This window comes from Convolutriloba macropyga, chromosome 1, assembly GCF_964194025.1.
Source record: "Convolutriloba macropyga chromosome 1, txConMacr16.3, whole genome shotgun sequence".
Classification (NCBI taxonomy): domain Eukaryota; kingdom Metazoa; phylum Xenacoelomorpha; order Acoela; family Convolutidae; genus Convolutriloba; species Convolutriloba macropyga.
In genome coordinates this window covers 79071570-79095348 of record NC_134468.1, presented here as the reverse complement: position 1 = coordinate 79095348, position 23779 = coordinate 79071570, and the positions used below count along the sequence as shown (strand labels likewise).

The 23779-nt window shown below is 36.2% G+C and overlaps 1 protein-coding gene across 2 annotated transcripts in view; it reads left to right on the top strand.

Moving 5' to 3' along the window:
* Window positions 1-12167: 12167 nt before the first annotated feature.
* The window catches only part of LOC142343053 (proton myo-inositol cotransporter-like), a 44597-nt gene continuing 32985 nt past the window's right edge, over window positions 12168-23779 (top strand). For both annotated transcript variants that reach the window (XM_075394750.1, XM_075394743.1), the window contains exons 1-2: window positions 12168-12500; window positions 20464-20604. In XM_075394750.1, the coding sequence (XP_075250865.1) occupies window positions 20467-20604 (138 nt within the window). In that variant the 5' untranslated portion in view covers window positions 12168-12500; window positions 20464-20466. The remainder of the gene's footprint in view (window positions 12501-20463; window positions 20605-23779) is intronic.

Genomic DNA, 23779 nt, shown 5'->3' with positions numbered 1-23779 from the left:
GTTTTTGCGCTTTTGTTTTTTCAAATGTCTACCTCCAAGAAAAGAAATATATCAGTGATCATTATGAAAAAAAGTTACCCGCAGCATCTCTCATTGCAAATTTTTTAATTCATTTTATTTCCGTTTCATCTGAATTTTATATCCGTAAAAATTTTGTCTCCGGATTCAAAAGAGCGTAAAAATTTATTCATTTATTTTGTTATTTGATCAACGCTTGAGGCGAATTTTGGTTGACAATTAACGCGCGCAACTGAGGCAGTCCCGGGTTGAGGTCGTGGAAGTATGAACCAGACGATCCAGACGCAAAACACCCATGACTCGACAGTCCAGACAATAGTTGGAGTATGAATCGAAATTCGGGAAATTGTGCGAAATTGTGGGAAATAGCGCGAACAATCAATAATAGTTCGACAGTGGTTCGACAAACCAGAGAGTGCGAAACTGTGCGACGGTGAGTCAATAGACCAGACAACAACAAAATTAATTCTGTTGTCTCCCCGCATTGAGAAAAATTGACAAAAACGACGTACGAAGCGTCGGTTTCTGTCGGTTTTTGTCGGTTTCATCAGCTTTGCTTTATAAGATGCGTCGTCTTTCGAAGATTTTTGTCGGTTTTTGTCGGTTTTGTCGAAATAGTCGGTATTGCTGTAAGGAGCGTCGGATTAATCAGAATTGTCAGTTTCAACGTAATAAGCGACGGTTTAACAAAAAAATCATCTTTCTAGCAGCGTTGGTATCTTTGTGTAGTAGCTGCAGCAGCAGCAGCAGCAGCAGCAGTAGTAGTAGTAGTAGTAGTAGTAGTAGTAGTAGTAGTGTTAGTAGTAGTAGTAGTAGTAGTAGTAGTAGTAGTAGTAGTAGTAGTAGTAGTAGTAGTAGTAGTAGTAGTAGTAGTAGTAGTAGTAGTAGTGGGGGACAAAATCCAACCTCACCTCCACGTGGTGTCCCCTGGGGGTAGGTCATGTGCTGCGGCTCTACGCTCACATGGTCGAGCTAACGAGGCACTGGTCTTCTAGTTTGTGGCGCAACTAGTCGTATCTCAGCCTTCAAACACCAAAGCAATGAGTACAATCAACCATGGCCCCGATTCCCGGGTAAGGGGTGCTAAGAATCTCCCGAGGAACCAACTCAGAATTGCAACTTTAAACGTCAGAACACTGACCCAAGCCGGATCTCTAGAGGCTTTGAAAATGGATCTGGCGCGATACAAGTTGGATATTCTGGGAGTGCAGGAGACGAGATTGCAGGAGCAAGAAATTGATCTCGGAGACCACAAGCTCTACCTGTCTGACTCGTGGTTGTCTGGTGTAAAGTCGAGACAAGGAGGAGTGGGCGTTGCTGTAAAGAAGTCATTGATAAACAGCATCGTAGAACAAGTGGCTCTAAGTGAACGTATTTGCTACGTCAAGTTCGCGGCTCAAAGGAGAGCCAATCTAGCTGTTGTTGTCTGCTACGCACCTACGAATGAAGCTAGTCTCCAAGAGAAGGATTTGTTTTGGAGTCAACTTTCAGACCTAGTTTCCAGTTTCAAACATAGGGAGCGTATTTGTGTCATCCGTGACCTCAATGCAGAGCCTGGACACCAGTTGAATGACACCATGAGCTGCAGAGGCCCGTTTGGAATGGGTGAAGAAAATGAAAACTCTGAAAAGTTGTTATCATTTTGCACTTCACACAAATTGCTCGTAGGTGGTACATGGTTCCAGCATCGACAAGTGCATCGGTACACCTTCAACCCTCCCGATCCGAGTTGTCGAAAAAAGATGCTGGATCACATTCTGTTTGCAGAGAGATACAGAGGATGTCTGACGAATGTGAGGTCCAGAAGAGGGAAAACCACAATTACCGATCACGAACTGGTCATTGCGGAAGTATCTATGAAACTTTTGTCTAAAAAGTCATGCTTCACGCCCAGAATCAGTTCTGCAAAGCTGCAAGATGAAACAACGCGTGATTTATTCACGCAGGAGGTCAAGTTACATCTTGATAAGAGCGGCGATTTCGAGAATACAGAGCAATCTTGGGACAATTTTCGAAAAGCCCTGAACCAAGCAGCAGTGAAATGCCTCCTTCCGGACAAGCGAGTGAACAAACCTTGGATTTCTCCAGACTCTCTGGAACTTATCCGGAAACGAGCCGATCTACAGTTAAAGAAACACAGCAGCGCGGAGGCGCTGTTAGAGTTCACAAACTGCTGTAAGGAAGTCAGAAAAGCTCTACGTGCAGACAAACGGGCATGGCTTGAACGCAAAGGCCAAGAAGTACAGAGCTTCGCGGACAGAGGCAACTTAAAGGAGGTTTTTGGGGCATCACAGCAGATTTGCCGAAACTGGAGGCCCCAGTTGACCAAATTAGTTTCAAGCACTGGCGTCAACTTACGGACGAAAGAGGAACGACTTGAACGCTGGACGGAACATTTTAGTCAACTCCTGAATCCCTCAACATTCAGTTGCAGTACGAGATTGGATCCCGAAGAAGCAGCTGAAAGCTTGCCGATTGACCTGAGCCCAATTCGATTTGAAGAAGTGCTTGAAGCTGTCCGCAGGTTGAAGAATGGCAAGGCAAGTGGACCCGATAACATTTCATGTGAGATGTTGAAAGCACACAAGGGTATTGTCGAGTGGCTCTGGGACATCATAGATAAATGTTGGTCGACGGAAGTTCTGCCCGATGACTGGAAGGTAGCAGAAATTGTCCCATTATACAAGAGTAAAGGAAAGAGGTCAGAGTGTTCGAACCACCGAGGGATCTCTCTATTGTCAGTACCAGGCAAAGTGTTCGCTTCCGTTACTCTCAATCGATGCAAAGATTCAGTGGATCGCGTCTTAAGGGAAGAGCAGTGCGGCTTCAGAAAAAGCAGAGGATGCGCCGATCAACTCTTTGCCCTGCGTCAAATAATAGAGAAATCAATGGCGTTTCAATTGGATATTAGCTTTTGTTTCATAGACTTTCGAGCGGCATTCGATTCTGTCGATCGTGAGCAGATGTACCAGATAATGAAACACTATGGTCTGCCGCAAAAAGTGATAAACATCATAAGAAACAGCTATGATGGATTCAAATGTCGAGTCAAAGCCGAAGGTGAGAAGGGACGCTTATTTGATGTCAGAACAGGCGTTAGGCAGGGTGATGTGTGGTCCCCAATCCTATTCGGCCTTGTCATCAACTACATTTTAGCTAACTCGGTGCATGGAGGATTAGACATTGGGAGATTGGTGGCTGACTTAGATTTTGCTGATGATGTTGCCCTCGTGGGGGTCTCAGACAGTGAGGTGCAGGAAAACCTACATCGAATCGAGGCCCTAGCGGAAGCCGCTGGTCTGAAGATTAATGTGGCCAAAACAAAGAATATGGGCGTAAAATGCGACAGCCCAAATGTTGTTGCAGTGCCTAGTATCCAACAGAACGTGGAGATACTCACTGGAACACATAAAGGCAAACTAGGACTCCTGGCAGAGACATCTAGCCAGTCACGACTAACCATCGGCACGGAGGTGCTGCTGGGAACGAAAAAGAAAGCGGGCTGGTTCGAAACACAAGATGGCCGGAAGCTCAGATTGAAAAGCTTAGCGGAGGCTAAGCCAGCGTTGGTAGCTTCACAACAACAATCTGCAGTAGCGGATTTAGAGTCGCTAGAAAATGAGAGTGGGTCAGCGGTGGCTGATCAAGAGTCTTTAAGATGTCAGAACTGTCAGCGGCAATTCAGTACAGTTACCGGACGCAAAGTGCACCAAACAAGATTCTGCAAAGCCGGTTTGTCAAAGAATGTCGTCGACAAGTCAAAGTTCGAGCAACTAGAGGCGAGCCTCACCTGTGACAAGTGTGAAAGGAAGTTCAAAACAGTCAATGGCCGAAAAGTTCACCAATCGAGATACTGTGGCAAACCTAAAGCAGCTGCCACACGCGTGTTTTCCTGCAAAGTACAAGATGTTATCGGAAACGAGTTTGAAAACATAGAAGCGTTCAAGTATCTCGGATCATATGTCAGCCTCAAGCATGGAGACCTCCAGGAAGTCAATTGCAAACTTGCAGAAGGTAGACAACGGTTTGCTAACTTCCAAAATCTCTGGAAGAGCAAGCAGCTCAGCGTGCACCTCAAGTGCAATTTGTACAAAGCACTCGTTTTATCAGCCGTGCTGTACAGCTCAGAGACTTGGACTCTTTCGAAATTAATGGAGAGAAAACTTGAGAGTTTCCACTGTGGTTGTCTTCGGAGAATTCTACGTGTGTCATATCTGGAGAAAGCAACGAACGATGAAATTATGTCAAGATCGCGAATGCCCCAACTATCCACGATGATCATGCTCAAACGGATAAAATGGTACGGTCACATCCAGAGAATGGAACCAGGAAGATTAGCCCGCAGTGCCTTCGATTGGGACCCGCCCGATCAATACGCCCATGCCAGACGCGCTCCTGGGGGGCAACGGAAAACGTGGATGAGTCAAATCGAAGGAGACTGTGTACGAAACAAAGTATCGTTCACCAGATTGCAGGAGAAAGCAGCAACCGGGTCAAAGAATGCCTTCAACAATTTCGTCGTACAGCACTTCACAGAATAACCAAACAAATAACTCTTCTTGTTTTGTTTGTATTTGTATTTGTATTTGTATTTGTTGCCAACCGTGCCTTTATTTCATATTTGGAATTAAAGTGTTGAAACAGTAGTAGTAGTAGTAGTAGTAGTAGTAGTTTTAGTAGTAGTAGTAGTAGTAGTAGTATTAGTAGTAGTAGTAGTAGTAGTAGTAGTAGTAGTGATAATTATACTAATTGATATCCCAGACTATCAGTACTATCTAGGTTGTAATGCAAAAAGAATGGTCCGCCTAACTTTCCTAGAAATAAAGTTCGTATTTCAATCGGAAATATCGACTTATTCGCTTATTCTATTTTCAAAAATATAGAAACTTTATTGGTCCAAGGAGCTGTTCAATTCAAACCTAAATTGGTATGGAGTATCCCTTGTGTACTTAGATTCTAAAACGAAAGGAACTTTTGCAATAGCTTGCCTAGGAAAAAAGTTAGTTATTCATACGGAAATTTGCGAATTTCGCGAATAACGAATTTTTAAAATAGGACTTTGTCATCGGGTCAAGGAGTTGTCCAAAGTGAACCAAATTGATATCACAGACTACCAGTACTATCTAGGTTGTAATGCTAAAAGAATGGTCCGCCTAACTTTCCTAGAAAAATAGTATTATTTTTTCAATCGGAAATATTGACTTATTCGCTTATTCTATTTTCAAAAATATAGAAATTTTATTGGACCAAGGAGCTGTTCAACTCAAACCGAAATCGGTATGGAGTATCCCTTGTGTACTTAGATTCTAAAACGAAAGGAATTTTTGCTATAGCTTGCCTAGGAAAAAAGTTAGTTATTCATACGGAAATTTGCGAATTTCGCGAATAACGAATTTTAAAAATAGGTCTTTTTCATCGGGTCAAGGAGTTGTCCAAAGTGAGCCAAAATGATATCCCAGACTACCAGTACTATCTAGGTTGTAATGCAAAAAAAATGGTCCGCCCAACTTTCCTAGAAAAAAAGTATTATTTTTTTTAATCGGAAATTTCGACTTATTCGCTTATTCTATTTTCAAAAATATAGAAATTTTATTGGGTCAAGGAGTTGTTCTTTTTGTTTCATGATATGAACAGGTCAATATAGTTGTCATTTCATGAAGTTGTCTGTTTTGGAGAGAGCGTTTTGAGCCTAGTTTTTTTCTAGTGCTCTGCTCAATTCTCCCATAGTTGTTTGTTTGTAACTCCGCCGTAGCCGGTCCCCAGCCCGATTGAGAGAAGGAGGAGGGGAACACACCCAAAACAAATTTAAAAATCTCAAAAAATTGTTCGTTAGTTCAACTGTAGATTTTTTCCGACAAGTAAAACCGACGATTTCTTATATGTTTGATTCCAATAATTCGTTTCATAAATCTGGTACTTCGAGATGACTCGAGTTATGTGGATATATGATTCGAAGTACGAGCCGCATGAATCGAATTACGGTGATTTATGATTCGAAAAGGTAGGATTATGACTCGAAAGACCGGGTCATTGTTCCGAAATACCAGATTTATGAATCGAAAGACTGGGTCATTGTTCCGAAATACCAGATTTATGATTCGAAATACGAGATGCATGACTCGAATTATGTGGATTTATGATTCGAACTACGGGCCGCATGAATCGAATTACGTAGATTTATGATTCGAAACGGTAGGATTATGACTCGACAGACCGGGTCATTGTTCCGAAATACCAGATTTATGAATAGAAAGACCGGGTCATTTTTCCGAAATACCAGATTTATGAATAGAAAGACCGGGTCATTAACTTCTTCCGGGACCGTGTATTTAACGACCCGGAATGACACCCCCCCAGACGACGTTTTGTCGAGTCATATTTCTAACACCTCGCCCCGGGGTGGAACTTTATACTCGCTAACTTTCAAATTTCTCTCTGTGTCATTGCTCAGTGCTGTTCTAAGTTGTGCTCTTTGCGCACAGTTTTTTCCCCAAAACATCATTCCTTCTCCTTTTCCACAATTTGTCAATATTACGTTTTCCAGTGACTTTGCGGTTACATTTGGACCATTTATTACCAATTGGGTTAAAAATTTTCTTTGTTTTCAGTCATTAATTGAATTAAAAAATTTATTTAGTTTACAGTGCAATCAATTCAGTCAATCCAGTTATATATGAGGAGATAGTTGGTCCCATTAAAACGTCCTGGAAGAGACCACTTTTAGAAAGAAATTAAATCAATCATCATTGCAACAGAAGCGGTGAAATTGAAAGAACGTTGGTTCAGAATGGTACAAAGTGACAATGACTGTTTGGAAAACGTTTAGTTTAGACCTCTTGAGATCATTTTCTTTAATAATTTTTTAACTTGTATTTAGCGGATAGTGATGGTCAGAGTAGCAGAGTTTCATTATACCCTGCATTTCCTAGCAGAACTTTAACTAAAAAATCCGCATGCTTCCATCGTAAGTTTTCTATAGTAAAGAAAACTCAAAGTGAATCACAAAAACGTATCTTTTTATGCATTTCTTCTCCCTAGATCGCAAGATTTTGTGCGATCATGGCGGTTTCTGGGACTCAAATCTGATATCAAAAGAAGCATATATGTTCACGGCTCAATTATTTTTCTCTTTTTCCAAAATTTTTCATAACCTGAAACGTTATTTTCTATTCTTTCAACAGTTTTTGTACTATTTGGCATTTTAATTTGATTAATTCTGACCGTTTTGTTTTTGTTCCGTTTACCTTAGTCATTGTTGGCACCAGAGTTGCATATGAACAAGATTTGATTAGTTTCTTGTTTTATTACTGGTATCTGTTTAAATGATTAAGAATAAAAAATATGATATATAAGACAAAAGGCCACTTTTATCTCAACATTGACAACTTAACAACTTCACATCAGAAAACAACACTGAAATAATGTTAACTCGTCGTCGCGACGTGTGTTAAGTGGCTTTATTCCATATTTTATGAGTAGTTGCTCCCAATTTTGTCACTATTTTTCAAGACCCATGTTTTAAGATTATAGCTATGTCAGATTTAAGATTATAGTAAAGATTTGCGTATGTAAACTAGTTACAGTAGGCAAATTTGGTTCGAAATTGGTTCTAAACTGGATATTTTAACCCCTCCACAGTGAGTCTTTTTGGGGCTAGCGTGAACAATCGTGACACAATTTTGTAATTTATATTCAGAACATAGGTAGAATGCTGAAAAATATGTCACTCGTCTCCGCAAACGCTAAGTTTATTAAAGTATGGCTTTCAAAGTAAATCCGTACGAACGAAAAAATGGTATCGAGGTGCAGCGGAAGCCGGACAGTTGACTAGAGCTGAGGCCTTGAAAACATATATTGTTGAGCGGACTAATGCTATACGGATGAAATAAGTCCACGGGGGAAGTGCAGTTTAACCAGAGAGAAAACCGAGGAAGTTTCGAATTTTTTAGTCTTTTCATTTGAAGAGCGAAGAAATTATACCGTCAAAGAAGACTGAATAGGGAGATTTAATAAGTGAAGGAACCTTGTGAGCCTTGAGCGGCAACTAAAAAATGCTTTAAAAGCAGCAACGTCAAAAAAATGCGAATGATGTTTTGAGAAATGAGAACCAATATTGCAGAAGAGATAGAACAACTTCAGCAGTTATTTTTAAACTGCATTACCGCAAAGTGAAAAAACGAAGAAGCAGTTCTCCAACTGTAGTGGTCAGCAGGTAATCGAAAAGCAGAAGAAACAGTTAGCAGCCCAGACAGAAAGCAGAACTTCTTGATAAGAAATACCTTAATCGCAAATTCCCAGGTTGAGATACCATACGAAAACCGTATGCATAGACAGATTCCGACGGAAGTTTTCTATGTGTACATCGCAGTAATATCTTATGTCCAGATCTGCAGATCTCCAGATGTTCAAATTTTCATGCGTTCGCCAAATTTTCGTGCTCTGGCCAGATTTCGTTTGTCATTGTACAAACTGATTCTCGAACGCTCACCAGACTTTCGTAACTACAAAAAATTTCGTGGGTCCTTATTCAGACTTGCGTGCGTTCATGTTCAGATTTCATGAATTCATATAATTTATTCTGGCTTGTAATGCAAAACCTTGATTTTTCAACTTTAGTTACCTTCCATAACTCAAGAAGTAATAAAAAATTTTTAATACAACACAAAAATCTGAGTACAATTCTTTTTGCGCATTTAAAAATTTGTTGTTTGATTTCGACTCAAGTGAAAACCCGGTTCGAGGTGTAACCGCTAAAAATCGCTAAAAGTTGTAAGATTTGCGGTGAATTTGAGTAAAAGTGTAAGATTTGCGTTCAATGCGATGAATGCGGTGAAGAAAAACTTTTAAGCGGTGAAAATTTTTTTCAGCGCTTAAGTGGTGAAAGAAAATTGTTCACCGCTACAAGCAGGATGCGGTGAAAAAAATTTTCACCGCTACCAGCAGAATGTGGTGAAAAAAAAAATTTTCACCGCTAGCAGCAGAAAGCGGTGAAAAAAAATTTTTCACCGCTAAAATCGCAAATCTTACAAATATTCACCGCGCCAATTTCAACGCTTATCTTATATTCACCGGAAATATCATTGCAGTAAGTGACCGATGGAGCAGTGGATTACGAAGTTGGTGATACGCATGAGGTAGAGGTTCAAACCCTTGTACGGCAGTTTCTTTTTCGCAAGAATTCCGGTGAATGCGGTGAAAAAAAAATTTCAACGCAAAATTCAACGCAATTCTTACAAAAATTCAGCGCATTCAACGCTAAAAGATGCGGGCGCTTTGCGGTGAAAAAAGTTTTTTTTCACCGCTATTCACCGCTAATCTTACATTTTTTTTGTCAGAACCTCGACCCGGGAACAGTATAAAATATTAGCGCTTGCATTTTCAGATTTTTTTGCGTAATTATGTCCAGTCTCATCTGCGTTCAGATCCAGACTTTTGTACTTTTATGTCCAAATTTTCGTGCGTTCATGTTCCAGACCGCTTTTCTAGTCTATTTATCTTTGAACACATGACGCCCCGTTCGTTCGTTAATATTCGGTCTGGACATACTTGATTCTGTTTGAGACCTCACCCTGGGTTAGGTTGCATTTGAGGAGCCTAATGGCTGACAAAAAGAAACTGAGTGAATGCATGACTGTGAAATGAACTGTTCTAACCATTCCCAATTTTAGAGATTTTTTCTGTCTGGGACACAGAGGATTGACCGACGTGGAAATTGTGCCCAGTCGATGTGACAAACACGCTTTTCAAGCATGACGAAAAGGCTAGTGGTTCAATTGCTCTCCTCACCAATAGGTTGATGCATCAACCTGTCTCTGATTTTCCTGTTAAGTTAGGAAAGTTCTAAAAACTCAGACGAATGCCTATCGTTCAAACACCTTGTATTTTTTTACGAGCATCAGTTTTTCGTACGCAAACTAAAATTGTGCGAATAATGGTGATCGGTAAAACAAAGGAGACCAGTTCACAGAATCATATGGCTACGTTGGCTATTGGTAGCAAGACAAAAAAAATGATCGACAGACAACTGGTCTACTAACGATAGCCTCAGAAAAAGCTTGTTTGACAAAGGAATTTTGTTAGCTCAAGTACAGTGAGCCTTTTGAGGGGGTTTCTTTTTAAAATAAATTTTTTTCTGGGGAGAAAATTCGATTAAAAAGCACAAGAAGGGACTATGAAACAGGCCGTAACCCGATAAGACAGAATGGAGGGAAAAGACATTTCAAAAATGGAGAAGTATAACTAATGAACAGAAAACGAAGTGTGATGTTAATACTAATGTAACAATTTCCAAAACTTTGAAGAAAAAATGTTTAGCGTTGGATAACTCCTGTTATTAGGCCTATTCAGTGAGGCAAGCAAAGGGCACAGATCAAAAAAGTTTTTTGCGCACTAGATCAAAGCATCGTAGTAAAATTACTCATTTCTGTTTGCTCTTGACTTCAAATTTTGTCGTTAGCGATGAAGGTCTAATCAAAAGTTTTCAAAACGCTACCGACGGAAAACTTAGGTTACTTGGTCCAGACGATCTCACAAATGAGGGATATAGTGACGACATGCCAACTTGGGGCGCTTAAGACTAAAAACAAACAATTGAAGACTGGTCCCATCAGATTAAATTTTCAGGGCAATTAATTATGATCAGAGAAAAAATGATGTCTTCACTTCAACATGTTTTGTTATTTTACTAAATTTGCTGGCTCTAGCTTCTACCTATATCCAAGAGTAAAAAATTTCTTTGATCAAAGACTACATTCGCCAATTCCCCTTGAACGGTCCTTTTCAGCAGATAATAGCCAATATCCTCTAAAGGTAGGTATAAACAACATCTGCATATAATGACATTGAGAAACGATTCAAATTTGCACGCTTTCAACTATTATGGTAACAATTGTGCAACAAAGATAAACAAATTATGCAACATTTCATACTTTTGTTTTTTGCCGGCAAAACTTGTATTAGTTTGCGTTGTTTTTTTGTTGTTGAAAACGCCGGTTGTTATAAAAGATTTTCTTATAAGGACTTTTTATGACTTGCTCATTTTTAGTTTTTTTCTGATTGGGCCACTTCACAAGTGGATTTGAGAGACTAATACATAGTCTACTTTGAGCAAAGGATAGCCGAATCCGATACAATTATGGGTACGGGATTTTCTGAGATGCTTTCAAACGTGGGACAGTCTGATCAGAGCCTGTTTTGAGCTCAAAATAGTCTGATTAAAATTAATTTCTAGTGCATGGCAGTCTGCTCAGCGACGATTTCCAGCTCAAGATCATCTGATCAGAGACTATTTCGAGCTCAGTATAATTTGAGCAAAGACCTTACTAATCGCAAGAACATTAATGCAGAACATACGGATCAGTGATGCTTTTGAGCACACAATAGTCTGACAAGAGATCATTTTGAGCGCAGTATAATCTTTTTTATAGATTTTTCAATTGCAGGATTTTCTGATAAGAGACCATTTTGAGAGCAGGATAGTCTCACTGAAGGCTTTACGAGCGCAGGATCTTCTGAATCAAATCGATTGGAACGCTGGATAGGGGGATGCTGATCGCAAGATAGGCTGATCAGAGATGAGCGCAGGGCAGACTGCTTGGAGACAATTTCAGACGCAGGATAATCTGATCAGAAACAATTTAAAGCGCAGGATAGTTTGATCACAGACAATTTGGCGCTGTTGTGGGCTAGATCAGAAATCTTTTCCAATGCACTTCGGACGCATTAATCTTTTTTGTGCGCATGTGATTGCACAAGTACTTTTGTCTTGTCAGAACTGAATTCATTAAAAATTTCTGATCCATAAGTAGTCATTTGAGCGTTATCGAAACCTAGAAAAACGTCAAAAAACTGCTATATCCTTTACCAATCCAGTATGGTCAGCATTTACCAATAACAAAAGCTCAACTCTCAAAAACAATCAAAAATAGTCGCTTTCTCAAGATATCGGTAAAGGCCGGTGATTTTCTCTATACGGTTCTCTTTGTCAAGTTATTAGAATCTTCGATTTTGGTGATGATATCGGACACCTCTTCAGCTTTGACACTTTGATAAATGTTTCATTGATAATCCTATCAAGTTTGTTTCATTTGGCAACATTTATTGCTTTTCATCGAATGCTATTTCTCCACACGCCTCCTAAATTGAAACGCTTGTCTGATATTTATTTAATATTCAATCTCACACTTTATAACTAAGTAAATAAAATTACCAAACAATTCACCATTCAGATTATTGTATGCATAACTTACCATTTATATTACGTAATATGCCGGTCAAATTAGCATAACTGCAGGTTTTAAGTAATAGTTATTTGACGTAGTTATATAATATGCTTATGCACGTACAATAATTTAAATGCTCTCTGTCACAATATTTTCTTTTCAGCAAACATCTGAATTTTAGAACTTGAATAAATTGCTGAAATTATCCTTTGCGGTAGAGAAGTTACGTGTAATTAGCCAACCACCGACATTCTGCGACAGGTCAGTAAAATATTTTTTTCTTTGGTTTATATCTGTTCGATTATATCCAGTGTTTCCAAAACATATGACGACTTGCACTACAAAATTTTAAAAAGGCAGCCCAGCGATGTATAAGACCGCATCGAATTTTCCACATCGAATAAGAACGCATCGAATGACGCCGTATACATACCCCAGTGATTCTGGAATTTTTATCGTGTAAGATCTGATAAGATGCTGATCAAAAATCTTTATCGTGTAAGATCTTATCTGGTCTTACACGATAAAAATTCTGCCCTACGTGAACTTTAATCGTGTAAGATCTGATAAGATACTCATCAGGTCTTATAAGATAATATTTCATTTTCACTGAATTTTTATCTTATTAGATCTGATAAGTATCTCATCAGATTTTATAAGATAATAATTCAATTTTGCTGAATTGTTATCTTACAAGATCTGTTCAGTATCTTTCCAGATCTTACATGATAAATGTTTACGTAGGGCTCAATTTTTATCGTGTAAGATCTGATAAGGAATGTTTTAATGATTTCAATATAAACGTAAAACGTAGTAAAGTTCCTATGACAAAAAGAATCGGTAAAATAACCAATTATGAAACAAAAAAATGCTTGATAATTCTATTTTGACCGCAGTATTATTCTGAGTCTCAACTAGGTACTATGGCTAAATTTAACAATCCAAGATAGCTTTGGTCTTTGAAAAAAATTGCATCCTAGTTTGATAATCAGCGCCTCAGAAAAAGCCCCTAACACTCGAATAAAATTTTTCACAGTATCTTATAAGTCTCAACAGACAGTATAAGATAGTTTTCTCTTTGATGTTCTGACACTTGAGTGTTGCATGCTGTAGTTTTTCGGCTACTGTAGGAAAGCAACCCTAGATTGTCTTCAGTATGAAGATCTTGTCATACTTAAAGAATTTTTATCGTATAAAATCTTTAAAATCTTATCAAAATGATGAGTCATATGTTTCCGAACATTTATGTTTCTTACAAGATCTCATAAGATTCTTATAAGATCTAACACGATAAACATTTTTTGTCAGTAGAAGTTTTAACATGTAAGATTTGACAAAAGTGAACTTTTATCGTGTAAGATCTTATCAGACCTGTTAAAAAATTTTATCGTTTAAGACCTGATAAATTGTCTTACAAAGTCTTATTCAGGCAACGCATAATCTTATAAGTACTTATATGACAATTTTGTAAGAAATTTGTAAGATCTTACACGATAAACGATAAAAATTCTCAAATGTTTGTGTTAGTCTGTACTTGCCGAGTATTCGACTTTTCCATATTTAAAAGGTATTAAATAGCAATGATACTAGTCTTAAATTTATTTTTTCATTATTTCTTATCAGCGGATAGATCTATTCTATTCTCCAGAAATTGTAGAACTTACCACGGCTATGCTCAAGCTATGCTCAAGATTTTTTATCAGTTCAAACCTTTCTGAAAAATCTAAGAGCGTCATTGAAATATTGCTCAGTAAAATTTAGAAAGTTATAGCGGACAATTCTAGGTTTTTGGCCACCTTCGCAGAAGAACTATAAATATATTCATCCGATTTAGAAATCTATTCTGTCTCGTCTAAGAAGGATCTCTCCGTCACAACCCCTGCGGCTGAAATTTAAGCATTATTGATCAAAATTTTCAACGTTCTTAAAAACTCTTCAACAAAATTAGACTAATCAACAAAACGGAATTTGATGTGAAGACACTTCGTTTTTCAGTGCGAACAACAAAGATATTCTTGTCACAAGTTGTTCGGTTAACGAGAAACAATAGTACTTTTCAATGTTGGTTAATTTTTGCTTATTCAATATGAAAAATTCCGTAAACAGTAAGAGGTCAGAACTAAAAGTTTGAATTTATTTTACGAACCCAATAATAAAAACTGTTGTTTTAAATGTGTGCGTTCAGATTCAATGAGAATTATATCGTAATTTTGTTTGTTTGTTTTTTAAACGTTGCGAAAACTTATTGATTATATAGTGGAACCTAAAAATTGCAAAAAAACAAGAAACTTCAGAAATTGCTAGTGACCTTGATAAGCACTCTAACTTTTCGGGTATAGAGGTTTGCGTTTTGGGTGACGGGATATTAGATAACATTCAATTTTTTTAAGAGATTCTAACTTGTAGGGTTAGATGGCAAATAAACCACAAATGAAAAATATCACCACTAAAATACCCCCCCCCTACTCACATATTTGTTCAAGAGCTGCACATTTACAGCGTTGGGCGTTGGAACATTGATAAAAATGAAGTTCAATTTCAAAATGGGGTTTTGTTTTCGTATGGATTTTTTTTCGCTTGTGCTTATTTTTTTGGTTATTTCATATCTAAGTTAGGTTGGGTTGTTTTTGCGCTGGATTTTATTTCCCAGACCCTGACTTGTATATAGGCAATTCTAGATTTTAAAATGACTCTTAGGTGATAAGATAATTCAGATATTTCCAATTAATTTGATATTTCAACCTTTAAATTTAATATAATTCAGTAACATTAACGACAGCACGACTCAAATGACAGTAAGTGTCACAAAACCCTGCAAACCTCACTCGTAATCTCAAACACTCGTTTTCCAGAACAGCTTCGAATTCAATTTTGCTGAAAATAGCTTTCTTCCTAAAATCTCAACTGGCAGCATTGAATGAAAACGACAGTTGCTGCTTAAAACCATTAATAAAACTTCCAGATTTCGATTTGAATCCCAATTTTTTCATCAGCACTAACTGTTGCTTCCAATTTATACAATGCTTAGCGCTTTAAGATTTTTCAAATATTTTCAAATTAGAGATTACTGTACAAAAAACATAATAAACAATTCAATCATTATCCTCAAGATAAACCAAAACTTCAAAATTACGTTTTGTCAGACCCGATTTACCTAATTTCAATCGGAAAAATCAAAATAGGCGTATTAGGTTTTCGAAAAACGTTTCAAATACTAGAACTCTATTTTAATTGTGGTCAAATCTAATTAAAGCTTCTCAAAATTGAATACCGGGATATCTAATTAAGAGAGAACGTCGTAGTCCTCCATCAAATTACTCTGCGCTCAATTTTTTATGGGTTTTCTATCGATACCAGTTAAATTTTCTTCGGTAAAACATCTGATCGAATTTGCTCCGAATGAATATTCTTCCACTCCCACTCCCCCACACATCCCCCGCCCCCACAGCACTACGCGGCCGATGTCAGATTTCTCGAGTAAATTTACTCGATTTTGACCATGTTTTTTTCACGCTATAGGTAATTCATTTACACGCGGCTTCTAATAACTGCGATAGTGTCAATTAAATCAAATAGAAAGAAAGCCTTATTTTTGATTAATTCAGAAACGATTCTAATTGTGGACTAAGACGACAATTGAGAAGCAATTGGAACAGTAAACGTTCTTGTACAAACTTTCAAGAAAAATATGAACACTAAAATTGATGAATTAAGTTTAGTTTGAAGTTCATCAGTTCACTTTTCACTTTGGAAATAATTTTTGTGCAGAATAAAGGTACAAAATAAAGATCTATTCTGTTTCGCCCCTATTTTTGGCCCACCTACAAATTCTGCTGCTATATAGCAAATTACTAAAAAAAATGGCACGTGTGCCTGGGGGGGTAAAAGATATTGCAGAATACATAAAATATATCTAAACAATAAACACTAATTCTGTTTCAATAAAATGCATAAACGTTTGTTAAATTTACTTAACATACACAGACATTTAATTCACGTGCTATCCAAAAAAATGGTCGCCTCCTCTTTGAAAAGGGTGGATACATTTTACTTTTCAACATATCAGTTGATGGTACGTACAAACGCGTATTATTTTTCCCACGTATTACGCTCTCTATGCTCAATTCAGTTCAGAATTCAGTTCAATCAACCATAACACACAAAGCTCAAAACAACGCACCATGTTTTGTTACGTCTTCAAAGCATGGTCATTTTCATTATAGAACGCAAAAAGATTAGAAATTTAGAAAAATCTACAAGATCTCATAAGATTCTTATAAGATCTAACACGATAAACATTTTTTGTCAGTAGAAGTTTTAACATGTAAGATTTGACAAAAGTGAACTTTTATCGTGTAAGATCTTATCAGACCTGTTAAAAAATTTTATCGTTTAAGACCTGATAAATTGTCTTACAAAGTCTTATTCAGGCAACGCATAATCTTATAAGTACTTATATGACAATTTTGTAAGAAATTTGTAAGATCTTACACGATAAACGATAAAAATTCTCAAATGTTTGTGTTAGTCTGTACTTGCCGAGTATTCGACTTTTCCATTTTTAAAAGGTATTAAATAGCAATGATAATAGTCTTAAATTTATTTTTTCATTATTTCTTATCAGCGGATAGATCTATTCTATTCTCCAGAAATTGTAGAACTTACCACGGCTATGCTCAAGCTATGCTCAAGATTTTTTATCAGTTCAAACCTTTCTGAAAAATCTAAGAGCGTCACTGAAATATTGCTCAGTAAAATTTAGAAAGTTATAGCGGACAATTCTAGGTTTTTGGCCACCTTCGCAGAAGAACTATAAATATATTCATCCGATTTAGAAATCTATTCTGTCTCGTCTAAGAAAGATCTCTCCGTCACAACCCCTGCGGCTGAAATTTAAGCATTATTGATCAAAATTTTCAACGTTCTTAAAAACTCTTCAACAAAATTAGACTAATCAACAAAACGGAATTTGATGTGAAGACACTTCGTTTTTCAGTGCGAACAACAAAGATATTCTTGTCACAAGTTGTTCGGTTAACGAGAAACAATAGTACTTTTCAATGTTGGTTAATTTTTGCTTATTCAATATGAAAAATTCCGTAAACAGTAAGAGGTCAGAACTAAAAGTTTGAATTTATTTTACGAACCCAATAATAAAAACTGTTGTTTTAAATGTGTGCGTTCAGATTCAATGAGAATTATATCGTAATTTTGTTTGTTTGTTTTTTAAACGTTGCGAAAACTTATTGATTATATAGTGGAACCTAAAAATTGCAAAAAAAACAAGAAACTTCAGAAATTGCTAGTGACCTTGATAAGCACTCTAACTTTTCGGGTATAGAGGTTTGCGTTTTGGGTGACGGGATATTAGATAACATTCAATTTTTTTAAGAGATTCTAACTTGTAGGGTTAGATGGCAAATAAACCACAAATGAAAAATATCACCACTAAAATACCCCCCCCCCCTACCCACATATTTGTTCAAGAGCTGCGCATTTACAGCGTTGGGCGTTGGAACATTGATAAAAATGAAGTTCAATTTCAAAATGCGGTTTTGTTTTCGTATGGATTTTTTTTTTCGCTTGTGCTTATTTTTTTGGTTATTTCATATCTAAGTTAGGTGGGGTTGTTTTTGCGCTGGATTTTGTTTCCCAGACCCTAACTTGTATATAGGCAATTCTAGATTTTAAAATGACTCTTAGGTGATAAGATAATTCAGATATTTCCAATTAATTTGATATTTCAACCTTTAAATTTAATATAATTCAGTAACATTAACGACAGCACGAATCAAATGACAGTAAGTGTCACAAAACCCTGCAAACCTCACTCGTAATCTCAAACACTCGTTTTCCAGAACAGCTTCGAATTCAATTTTGCTGAAAATAGCTTTCTTCCTAAAATCTCAACTGGCAGCATTGAATGAAAACGACAGTTGCTGCTTAAAACCATTAATAAAACTTCCAGATTTCGATTTGAATCCCAATTTTTTCATCAGCACTAACTGTTGCTTCCAATTTATACAATGCTTAGCGCTTTAAGATTTTTCAAATATTTTCAAATTAGAGATTACTGTACAAAAAACATAATAAACAATTCAATCATTATCCTCAAGATAAACCAAAACTTCAAAATTACGTTTTGTCAGACCCGATTTACCTAATTTCAATCGGAAAAATCAAAATAGGCGTATTAGGTTTTCGAAAAACGTTTCAAATACTAGAACTCTATTTTAATTGTGGTCAAATCTAATTAAAGCTTCTCAAAATTGAATACCGGGATATCTAATTAAGAGAGAACGTCGTAGTCCTCCATCAAATTACTCTGCGCTCAATTTTTTATGGGTTTTCTATCGATACCAGTTAAATTTTCTTCGGTAAAACATCTGATCGAATTTGCTCCGAATGAATATTCTTCCACTCCCACTCCCCCACACATCCCCCGCCCCCACAGCACTACGCGGCCGATGTCAGATTTCTCGAGTAAATTTACTCGATTTTGACCATGTTTTTTTCACGCTATAGGTAATTCATTTACACGCGGCTTCTAATAACTGCGATAGTGTCAATTAAATCAAATAGAAAGAAAGCCTTATTTTTGATTAATTCAGAAACGATTCTAATTGTGGACTAAGACGACAATTGAGAAGCAATTGGAACAGTAAACGTTCTTGTACAAACTTTCAAGAAAAATATGAACACTAAAATTGATGAATTAAGTTTAGTTTGAAGTTCATCAGTTCACTTTTCACTTTGGAAATAATTTTTGTGCAGAATAAAGGTACAAAATAAAGATCTATTCTGTTTCGCCCCTATTTTTGGCCCACCTACAAATTCTGCTGCTATATAGCAAATTACTAAAAAAAATGGCACGTGTGCCTGGGGGGGTAAAAGATATTGCAGAATACATAAAATATATCTAAACAATAAACACTAATTCTGTTTCAATAAAATGCATAAACGTTTGTTAAATTTACTTAACATACACAGACATTTAATTCACGTGCTATCCAAAAAAATGGTCGCCTCCTCTTTGAAAAGGGTGGATACATTTTACTTTTCAACATATCAGTTGATGGTACGTACAAACGCGTATTATTTTTCCCACGTATTACGCTCTCTATGCTCAATTCAGTTCAGAATTCAGTTCAATCAACCATAACACACAAAGCTCAAAACAACGCACCATGTTTTGTTACGTCTTCAAAGCATGGTCATTTTCATTATAGAACGCAAAAAGATTAGAAATTTAGAAAAATCTACAAGATCTCATAAGATTCTTATAAGATCTAACACGATAAACATTTTTTGTCAGTAGAAGTTTTAACATGTAAGATTTGACAAAAGTGAACTTTTATCGTGTAAGATCTTATCAGACCTGTTAAAAAATTTTATCGTTTAAGACCTGATAAATTGTCTTACAAAGTCTTATTCAGGCAACGCATAATCTTATAAGTACTTATATGACAATTTTGTAAGAAATTTGTAAGATCTTACACGATAAACGATAAAAATTCTCAAATGTTTGTGTTAGTCTGTACTTGCCGAGTATTCGACTTTTCCATTTTTAAAAGGTATTAAATAGCAATGATAATAGTCTTAAATTTATTTTTTCATTATTTCTTATCAGCGGATAGATCTATTCTATTCTCCAGAAATTGTAGAACTTACCACGGCTATGCTCAAGCTATGCTCAAGATTTTTTATCAGTTCAAACCTTTCTGAAAAATCTAAGAGCGTCACTGAAATATTGCTCAGTAAAATTTAGAAAGTTATAGCGGACAATTCTAGGTTTTTGGCCACCTTCGCAGAAGAACTATAAATATATTCATCCGATTTAGAAATCTATTCTGTCTCGTCTAAGAAGGATCTCTCCGTCACAACCCCTGCGGCTGAAATTTAAGCATTATTGATCAAAATTTTCAACGTTCTTAAAAACTCTTCAACAAAATTAGACTAATCAACAAAACGGAATTTGATGTGAAGACACTTCGTTTTTCAGTGCGAACAACAAAGATATTCTTGTCACAAGTTGTTCGGTTAACGAGAAACAATAGTACTTTTCAATGTTGGTTTTCAACATACGCGAAACTGTTTCCTTTTCACCTTATATACGTCAAAATATCAATTTAATATTATAAAGATACTAGTGGCGGTAAAAAGAATCGATTCCAAAATCAAATCACATAAAAGAGAGTAGCAACAACCATACATGCTTCTTTAGACGATGAACGAGAGAGTGTTTCTGATACTGTTATCACTTCTCTCTGCTATTGGTGGCTTCCTCTTTGGCTACGACACGGGAGTGATCTCAGGAGCTCTAGTCTTGATCAAAGACGACTTCCACTTGTCTGATGTCTGGCAAGTACGTTTTTACTGTTTTGAGCAAGCTTACCGGACCAGACTGGTTAAAAATTTTATTACTGAATTGATCATTAAACTCAATGTATATGATACTAGACTGTTCTTAAAATAATTTAGAATTTCTGGGGATAATCGGGAAGGATAAAGCAGTTCAAGATATGAATTAAAATTTTTAGTGACTGCTGCACAAAGTTAAAATGCCAGATGTTCCTTTATACATTATCAGAAGTTGACTTCCAAGAATTTTCGGCATTTTAGATTTTCCAAGTTGCGTCTTTCAAGCAATGTTACGTGACTCTGTAGTCACTTAATTTTTTTTTCGCTTTTTCTCGAACTGGTACCTGTTCTACATAAACGTCAGAAGTTCTCAGTCTTCAAGTAGAGTCACGTAACCTAAACATAAAACGCCACTTGCACGTTTTGAAATACCCAAATTGCATGGACTCGGTTTCTGGCTATGTATATAGGACCTTCTGTCACTTTATCTCTGGCATTGTAGAATTTTTGGTATTTTAAAACGCTCTGGAGTCTGATATAACTAACTACAATGAAAAGAGCTGATAGGACCAGAATTTATGTTTAGAATCAAGACAATTATTAATTACAGTAGATTTTCCTTACAAGTGTTTGTATTGCAGATTCTACTCACCATTTATATAGATATTCAGGCCATCTCGCTTCTTTTAATCAAGGCAACGCTTTTCTTACTTCAACAGTATTCAAAACTTTAAAAAATTACAGTATTCCACTGAAATCGTGGACTGGCTCAGTACTTCAATAAACCCCAAGTGAATATTTTTTCTAGCTGCAGCGAAAAGTATTCAAATCTCTACATAGCTCTAATTTAATTCTTAAGTTGATGAATACAGTTTACAATTGTTTAAATGTACAAGGCGGCTCGTTAATGTGCGTTCGCACATGATGTTCCGACCCGAGCTCATCTACATTTTTGACTAAAATGTCAACCAAATCAAGAGATAACAAAAATAGATGTTTGAGTTTAAAACAATCGTTACACATTCTATCTACTAATTGAATTACTAATGCCATGCTTCATTACAGCACCAACGTGACCTGACATTGAAGAGACTAGAAAAAAAATAGCACCAACAAAATTTTGGCGGCAAAAAATGAATATCTAAATTTAAAAGCACCTGGTAACAACGTCAAAATGCAGTCAGATAAAACCTTAACTACACAAGTTTACCTTTTACTAACTATACAGCAGATGAAAAGTTTTCTTAACGAGACTAGGTAACAAGCCGACAAAAAGAACGAACAGTGAGGCGAAACTTAAAAATTAATCAACATTTTTTGCACCAAGAAAATTCAAAAATCTTAAAAAACATTGGTTTTTAATAAAAAAATCCTTGATAAATTACTAAAAAGTCATTACAAAACCAAAAGCACCCGTCTGCGGTCAGACTATGCCATAGAAACAAACTAAAGAGAAACTCAAAAAATTACAAACGATTTGCGAAAACACAAACCTTTGCTACCATTAAAATCAATACCTATCATCTGAATATGTATTTTTAATTCAGTTGTTATTTCTGCTATTTCAGTTGAAGGATTTATACTGAAAGATTAAATAAGTTTACTTGGGCCACATTTAAAAACCATTGGGATCTGTTATTACGCGATTGTTCTGAAGGAAGAGAAAAAGAAACGCAAAAAATGGCCATTCAATAAACGTTCAGAAAAACGAAACAACAGTGGCACATAATATCAATATATATGTTATTTCTTGAAATACACGAAATTCGATGGGACATCTGATTGATGAATAGAAGTTAAATTTGACGAAAGGAACCTATTCGCTATATACTGAATGTTTCGAGCAACATCATTCATTCAGTCCTCAATTACAAGCCTATGAGATCTGTGAGCAATTTACGGCTACCTAAAGAACAAAAACAGCGAATTCAGGAAAAAAAATTGAGCGACAAAAGGGTCGAAGGCATTAAAAAAATGAACTTTTCACTAAACACTCTTCAATTTTAAATTAATTTTTCAGGAGCAATGGGAAAACCTTTTTTATCAATATTATTTCAAAAAATCAACAAATATAAACAAATACATTAGACGCACGAAAATTGCGGGAAAACACGTATTATCAACGCCATTAAATTCATTAGCCTTCAACGGAAGCCAGTATATACAATAAATGATGCCTCGAGGGGACAATAAGTTTTTTTGCCAATCGTATTTCATCAATAAGACCTTACAACAAGTTAATGACTATGAAAACAACAACAGAGAGAGGCAAAAACCACAAATTCAGTAGAAAAGTGCCTGAAGAAAATGTCGAAGCAACTCAAATCATAAGCTCTTCCCTGAAAACTTTATTTATGATCCGTTGAACTTCTTCCCTAAACCAATAGGGACTCTCAGCAGTAAGATGATGTGATAAGATTTCAAAAGGATCGAAAAACAAAATAAAGTACCCAAAAAAAATATGAATTCTCGTGGCATTGATGTTTTAAAACTAATAGGTAGAAGATAAAACCGCTAACCAGATTAATTTTGGCTATAGTAGAACGGAAATGGATTCTGTTAGAACCAACAATGACCAAGAGTATTCACGAAAAAAAATTAGGAATGGTTGAATTTCAAAAAAGTTTCGAAAAATTATTTTTAAACCCTTAACAGCCAGTAAACTCAATCTTTCATCGGAGCTCAATGACGATGCTCAGATATAACCCATAGGGAGGAAAATGATGTCTGTCATGCATAGATAGTTAAAAAGACATCACAATAAGTCTTATGACAGAAAACAATAACAAAAACAGCAAAAACTAAAAATCAGTAGAAAAATGCGAGAAGAAAGTGTCGAAGACAATTAAACCATTAGCTATTCTCTGAAAACTTTCTCTGTGATCCACTGAACGTCCTCTCTAAGCCAATTGGTTTACAATAATCTTTGGATAATGTGATAAAGAGTTCAAAAGTGACCAATAATTCAAAAAATCCAAAAAAAAATTTAAAAAAATTGAAATCTTTGTCATTGAAGTCATATAACCAATAGCTAGAAGATAAAACAGCTAAACAGAATATTTTTAGTCGCAGTAAAAAGCAAGTGGGTCCAGTCAATACTGAAACTCACTAACAGTTCAAGAAAAATTTAGGAATTGTTATTGTTCAAATAAAATTTTCGAAAAATGATTTTTATTTTA